The sequence below is a fragment of the Olea europaea genome, chromosome 3, assembly GCF_002742605.1.
Source record: "Olea europaea var. sylvestris chromosome 3, O_europaea_v1, whole genome shotgun sequence".
NCBI lineage: Eukaryota > Viridiplantae > Streptophyta > Magnoliopsida > Lamiales > Oleaceae > Olea > Olea europaea.
Window position 1 is genome coordinate 18511231 of NC_036239.1, and position 7915 is coordinate 18519145.

A 7915-nucleotide genomic window follows, 5' to 3' on the forward strand; every position below is an offset into this window, starting at 1 on the left:
TTCTGTAAGCATGATTTGCCAAAACCCTGATTTACAATCAAATTTTGAAAATATCTTTTTGTTCTGTACTTGTTTAATAAGGGCATCCTTATTTGGTAAGTAGTATCCATCAAATTTGGTAACTTCATTTAATTTTTTATAGTTTATTACCATTCTGGCTTTTCCTCTTTTTATCTCACTATGTTTTCTAACCATAAAGGCTGGGCTACTATGTGGACTTTTACTTGGCCTAATCAATTTGGCTTCTAGCAATTCTTTTATCTGATTTTTAAATTCTTTTTGGTCATCTACACTGTATTTCATGGGTTTGACTCTAACTATAGTGTCTGGATTGATTAATTCTATTTTTGCCTTTACTTTATCTGTATTCCATTTTTCTAATGGATTTTCAGAATATGTTTCAGAGATTTCTTTTTTCAATTTTTCTAACCTATTTTCTGTTGTCATTTTTAAAACCGTCACTGGTTTAAATTTTTCTGTACTCCAACATCCACCACGCTGGGTTGAAAAACTCTGATGTTTTATGTCTCTATATGCAATTGTAACAGCTTTATTTATTTTTGGTGTAAATATTTTATGTGCACAAGGTGTCGTGAACATATACTTATCAATATATTGTGTAAATGATGCATATTTTAATAGGAAATTTTGTCCTAATAAAATATCACATCCAATTGTGGTTAACATATATAATGTATCAACAAATACTTCTCTAAAAGAGATTAGAAAAGGTACTTGAGTAGCATATTTACTGTATATTACCTTACTTCCTCCTGCTGTTGTAGCAGTTATTACCTTCTTTGAATTGTATTTCCAGTATTCAGATGGCAATACATTTGGTAAGCAAAGGCTTATTGTACTTCCTGTATCTAAGTAAGCGTGAAATTTAATTCTACAATAATTTTTTATATTGAGTGTAATTTCAATATATGGGCTCATGGGATTAGTACTTATTATTCTTTCCATGATAACAATGATTTCATATTTTCATCTATTCTTGGAGTGATAATTGGATTATCGTCAACTGTTATTTTTAAATATCCTTGGCAGATTTTATAAGGATTATATTTTTCAAGAAAGCTCATTCCTAGTAGAATAGGTGAACGATCCACTCCATATAATTCATCTTTATATAGAATTATTTCTTTAATATATTCTTTCTGATCCTCTCCTACAAGTATAAGGGGAAATTTAACATATTTTTTTATTTCAAGATTATTTCCTAAATAATCCTTAAATATATATGGTTCTGGTATTTCAAAGTCTATTAGATGATTAACAAACTTGGCATTTACATGACTTTTATCTGCTCCAGTATCTATAAGGACAAGAAGATTTTTCTTAAATCCTTCTTGGTTTATATATCTTGTCTTAATATAATATTGTGAACTTGATGGTTCATCAATACTTAAATTCTTAAGTCTGCTTATCTTAGAGTCTTGTCTAGAGGGAAATCTTGCAATAAGATTGTCTCCTTCTAAGGTGACACTATTTCTTCTTATTAATTTTCCTTCAGAATTAATTTCTTTTGCTTGTTTATGGAAATCAAGCATTATTTGTTCTGGTATCGTTACTTCATGTTCTTGATATTTCCTAGGAGGTATGTATTGTGCTAATTCCTCAAAATCTTTATGTATGATTATGTTATCAGTTATTTTCCTTAAATTGTGATGATGGCTAGTACTAAAAGCAAAAATTGATTTTATGCTTATACTAATAGCCTTACTTCTTCGTAACATCTTTAAATTTCCAATTCTATAATATAGATTGAAACTTTGATCAATATTTTCATCACTCACCTTCTCTAAAAAAACCTTTTACCATTATTTGGATTCCTCCTAATTCAATACATTTTAATTTATTTCTTACATTTTCTGGGATTTTAGATAGTTTTTGTTTTACCCATTCTTTTGTAATTATAGGAATTCTTGCTTTTCCTATAGTATCTTCTATGTTGACAGACATTTCTTTATAATTCATACTTACAATTGTTTTATTTACCCTTGGTAAAATTTCTAAGAATCCTTGATGGAATACATCTTTTTCCTGTAGATCTAATATCCTTTTAGTGATTCCTGCGTATTTTTAAATATCAAAAGAATCTCTTGATTAATACCTTCTATAGAATCTTCAACTTCTTCAGTTGTTTCTATTTCTATTTCTGATTGTCGTATCTCCTGATTCATATATACTATTTCCTCATAATCTTCTTCTGATGAAGATGTATCTAATTCATAAATACTACTACATTCACTGCTTAAATCTTCAAAATATTCTATTGGTTCAATATCACTATCTTCTTGGAATCTTTCATAAATTCTAAGAGTTTTTATATTTTGTCTATCTTTCTTTTTAGGACATTGAGGAGCAATGTGTCCTTCTTCATTACAAATAAAACATCTACATTTTTTAATGTTTCTTGATTTAAATTTCTTATTCCAATTTCTTTTCTTGAAATATTTTTTATGTGGTTTAAAATTCCTTTTATTGAATTTTTTTATAGTTTTTAAATTTTCTTTTATATTTCTTATATGGTTTATATTTCTTCTTATGACATCCAAATTGTTCAACTTGGCCATTATCTTTATAACAACATAATGAATTCTTTCTTATTTTATAAGCTTTCTTATTTTCTAGTGCTTCTCTGCACCACATTCCTATCATTCTTCTTGTAAATTCAATTCTACTTCCAAGACTATCTATTTCAACTCCTTCCTCTTTTCCTAGAGGTAGTAATTTTTCATATTCTTTTAGTAACTTGATTCCCCATGGGAATGGTAACTTGGTAAAATAATACCTCAAAATAGGTTTATTTTTCTGATAATCTCCTTGATTAAGTATATAGTATAATTCTTCAAATTTACATGTATATCTTTCTAACTCACACATATCACATATCTTTAAATTTTCCATTAAAATCATTCCTTGGTTATATTCATCTTGTTTTCTTTCTTCTTCATTAGAAGCGTACCTATCTCCTAGAAATTATGTTCTTAAGATCTTTTCAAATCTTTTTAATATTTCCTGTATGTTTTGTTCGTTTAAAGTATTTCTATTGTCTAGTACCTCAGTTCTGTTTGTTCCATATTTTATTCTTCCTTTAATAATTTCTGGTAACTTTCTCCACCATTCAGACACAATTCCTCTGAATGTATGTTCTATAAATCCAAAAACTGTATATATTTCCCATTTGTTAAATTGTATAGCTAAATCTGTACTTTTTATCCATATTTCAATAGCTTTATCTTTATCTACACAGTCTAGATCCAACCATACTCCTGTTGTGTGGATTGTTTCATTATAAGATTTCATTGGATTTATTTCTTTTATGGATTGTTTTCTTACATTTCCAGTGTATCTTTTCTGTGTTTTTCTATATTGGTTAATATCAGCCTTATCAGGTATTGGGGTACCATAAGGATAATCTTGTTCTTCATCACTACTAAATTCTACTTTTATATCATGACTTGAAGATGGATTAGTATTCATTTTTATATTTTCCATTTTTTCAGTTAATTCTTCTAACTGTTTTTTATATTCTTCACCTGTTGATTCTAAAAAATTTTGTTCTATCTCTTCTACATCTGTAATCATATATTGTCTTTCTTCATGTTTTTTCCCTTTATTATTTTCTTTTTGTGTTATCCTAAAATCTTGGGGTGGATTAATAATAATCCTATCTTTTCCTCTAAGGTTTTTATCTAATAGGGCATTTCCTATTTGTAGATTATGTTCTAGATTCTCTAATCTTTTATGTATATCCCCAAAATTTTCATTTGTGGTATTCTTAGGTAAATAAGGATAATTAGGTTTTTTATGTTTTTCAACTTTTTTCAAAAATTCTTCAATTATGTTTTCTTCATCTACTATATTCATCATAATTTTTGGCTCGTAACATGGCTCTGATACCATTTCGTCGGAGTATGCAGCGGAGGGGTTAATATTTTTAAACCAATTAAATTCTTCATAAGTATTTAAAATATCACAATAGAATTTATAAAATTCACTATTTTTTACCAATATTTTTTCTTGAATAATTATGTTTAATTTTTCAATTCTCCTTCTTAAATTAAGAATTAATTTATATATATCTTTTTCCATTTTGATTGATTCATTATCTATGGAATCATTTTTATTTTTTATTTTTGGGTCTAAATATTCTATAAAGAAGTCTTTCAGATCTTCTTCCAAATAGGTTAATTCGTTTTCTGTAGCGGTTTTTAGGTCAATAAAGTTTTTTATAATATTTGGATCTAAATTTATTAAAGAATTTTGATCCATATTTCTTTGAGGACTTATTTTAAGGTTTTTAGACATTATAGTGGCTTTGGTTGTAATTTTCTCTATAAGGGGTATTTTAGGAAATATATTTTTTTAAAGGTTATTTTGGAAATGTTTTTATTTCTTAGTCTAATTTGAAAAATCCTCCTTTTATTTACACTATTTTGATGTATTTCCCGGTTTTATTTGTATTTGTAATTTTGAAGCACGTGATTCTCAGTATTTTGTGGATTCTTTGACGGCAGCCGGGATACACTGAGAAGGGGTCACTGCAGATGGTTCCTATCTGTACGAGTCTATGAATTCGTGATTTTCCCTTAATCCATCAAATGTTTTAGATAATAAATAAATTATACTGTTCCGTAAAAGAGTCAAGATAGTGTGCACTGCTTTGTCCTTGCCGTTTCCTTCTGGTGCTACAAATTCCAGTGGTGAAGAAGTCGACAATTTTACTATATATGGTTACATGGAAGCTGTTGATCAGAATAATTCCTTCTTAAAGTCGGTTCTAATCTAACAAAACTGGCCGTTATCAAGTCGATGCCTCAATTCTGGAAGGATTTGATCTTGATCAGTCTTTTCATCACTATTACAAGACAAACTAGTAATGTCGTGTTAGAACCTTAAAAAATATTCAGTACAGAAAATTGGCCAGTGCTACAATAATACCAAGACAACTGACGAATGTTTCCTTAATAATGTCTAGTCGAACATATCCAACACGCAATAAAGGTTCAAAATCATTGTAATATTTGGCAATAGATGCCCTTGTTTCTAAAATCTTATTATTTCAAGAAAACACTGCTGAAATGATTTGGGGAAGCCATGCCGAATTAAGATCCCTTTATCATGACACTTTTAACAGGCAGTAGTTGATATACTTGATAAGATAAAAAAAAATGCTAGAAGAATTAAAGCTGGTTGGATGAAATGAAAAAGTACTACAGGAGAAGAGAGATTTCCAGTTTCCTGCTAATACTCAACAAGTTTGAACTGTTAAAGAAAAGATTGAACGTGTTCATCTAACTCAATGTGACCGGTTCCAGGATTTTAATCCCGTGATCAGTCTTAATCCTTACAAAAATAATAGGAACCCATCTTTGGCATGAATGAATCTGCTGTGTGTATGGAACCTGGCACATCTTTATAGTCTCTTTCATTTTTGGCACATTTTACATACATAGATGTACATATTCACGTATAGATAGATTAAACAAAGGATTCTCATACTCGATCCTTGGTTTAGTTAACTGTTGTTAGATTCATCTGTATTTATAGGTGAAATAAATTGACATGGCATGCCACAAGATCTGTTAGAGAGGATAAATTAAGTTATATAGTGGAGATGTAAGAAATGTCAGCAGATTTGTGCTTACAAATGTTATCTGATTCAGTCATATATACAAAATTTCTACTTTGGATTGATTTTGCAATTTCAGGTGGAATATTTACAGGGATGTGAATTGTTGAAACAGCAGTGGCTCTTATGTTTTACGAAGTGACACTTTGTTCTCCACCTTCTCTTTCATACTCCGAAGTGAAAATTGCTATATTAGTCGGTAGCAAATTGTCAATTTAATTTTAATCTACATTAAAAAAGGATCAATAGTCGATAGCATTTTGTCAAGTGGCCTTTTGAGTTAAGGATCGACAATTGACGATGTCATAAATTCTTTCCTTTTTTTTTTTATTTTCTGAGAATTTGAAGTTTGGAGGATGAGGATGGAATTTTTAAATTGATCAAGTTAAATAAGATAAAATGTCTCGAGCTAAACAAGACGGGGGTGTAGCTCATATGGTAGAGCGCTCGCTTCGCATGCGAGAGGCACGGGGTTCGATTCCCCGCACCTCCACTCTTTTCTCTACTATTTTTCTTTCTGGTTTTCCCTAAAATTCCTACTGAACTTGAATACAGAGAGATAGTAGAAGAATCATATACATAACATATGTGTGTTATTTGATGCAAACAAACCTACATCTTACCACTTCACGCTTCGCATAAAGCACACAGATACACGACTCGAAGCTTCACGCTATAATTGAAAAGACCAAAATAAAAATAAAAGAAAAAGATAATTTTTAATTGTTCAAGGACAGAAGCTTTCAACAAGCATAGAAACAGATGCCTCGGAAAACTGCAAAGCATGCTGCAGTTTAACTTGCACGGCTTTAGCCAAGCTGGATGTATCCCAGAGAGTTGATCTACTTTCTCGATCATCTGCATCAGATAATGGGCTAGCCTCCCTTTGATGGCCTGGTTTCGCTGAGGAAACAGCTTCGGCTTCACCCTTGTTACGCAGCTTGGCTAGCTCGCTAGTCCACATGTCCACAATTCCAGACATTTTTTTTTCCCTCAATGATCTTCTCTGTGTATATTTCACAAGATAAATCAAGAATATTCAAGATTTGGAGAGAGCAAGAAAAAAGAAAATATTTGGATAATTTTTTAATGATGCTATGAGAGGGTTACAGAGAACAGTCAATACATATAAGGGCGTGCGTGTGGGTGTGGGTGTGGGTATGGGTGTGGGGGTGGGGTGAACTTGAAGATGATGGATATGATGGTTTTCCAGATCAGTGTATATAATTCTGTGTGCCTATAGAGACAACAGATTCAACTCAGTTTCTTCATACCTCCAAAACAGGAGGCTGCAAGTGGTATACTATTTCCAGAATCCCATGTCCTCAGGAAATGTTGCCAAGTGGGGGCTCAGGATTCAGAAAATTAATAATTATTATAAGAATTGGTTCATATCTATCTTAAATTTTAGGATAAATTGCAGCAGATGCCACTAATTTATTGAAATTAGACAAGTAAGTTCATTCATAACCTTTTTTTTTTTGGCAAGTTAGTTGTCATTTTTTTGTTACATATTGATTCCTACTGGACGGTTTTGTTTATGTAGGTATTGAAAGGTCATTGGAATGGATAAACATTTTGCTTTTAGTTAAAAAAACTATAATATATTAAAATAACACATCAAGTGATAATAATTTTTATGATAATTTAAATTCTGCTATAATTCAATTATTTTACTAATTTCTTATTTTTCGTTTTTCGATATGTAATAAATACTACAAAATTATTGTCATTTTTTTAATTTCGTGTTATTAATTAACATTTACATTAATCTTGACTTAATGAATCTTCATTTATTTCATTCCTCCCACAACTCAATTATTTTAATAATACATTACTTTTTATTTTTCAATTGTAATGTATTAATTTCATGCTATTACTTCTCAATTACTCCTCAACATTCACATTAATCTAGATTTAATAAATGAAAAAATGTAGTAGCGGTCCTTAACCTTTTCATTTTTTGCAGACTTTACCATAATCTTCATCTTGTGCCAGCGAAGGTTTCTAACCTTTTATGAATATGCACCTGAGATCCATCTGAACGGAAACTGTCCAAAACATCGTCGGGTGACTTAGAAAATTTCTTGAATTATTTGCTACCGCGACGGCTTTATTGGATGTTGATACATTTTTAGACGTTTTTATTGGATATTGATTCTTTATTTTTATTTTTTTTGGGTCAACTAACGGTATTTTGGATGGTTTCCATTCAAATGGACCTCAAGTGCATATTTATGAAAGATTAAGAACATCCATTGATACAAAATGAAA

At 30.1% G+C, this 7915-nt stretch overlaps 1 protein-coding gene and 1 non-coding gene across 2 annotated transcripts in view; both read left to right on the forward strand.

The window, feature by feature from the left end:
- The first annotated feature begins 6061 nt into the window (after positions 1 to 6061).
- On the forward strand, positions 6062 to 6134 carry TRNAA-CGC. The gene has a single exon. It is a non-coding gene; the product is annotated as a tRNA-Ala (tRNA).
- Positions 6135 to 6738: 604 nt separating this feature from the next.
- LOC111379338 (diphthamide biosynthesis protein 3-like) overlaps positions 6739 to 7915 on the forward strand; it is a 3988-nt gene continuing 2811 nt past the window's right edge. Inside the window, exon 1 of the mRNA XM_023002701.1 lies at positions 6739 to 6799. Within this exon, the coding sequence (XP_022858469.1) occupies positions 6739 to 6799 (61 nt within the window). The remainder of the gene's footprint in view (positions 6800 to 7915) is intronic.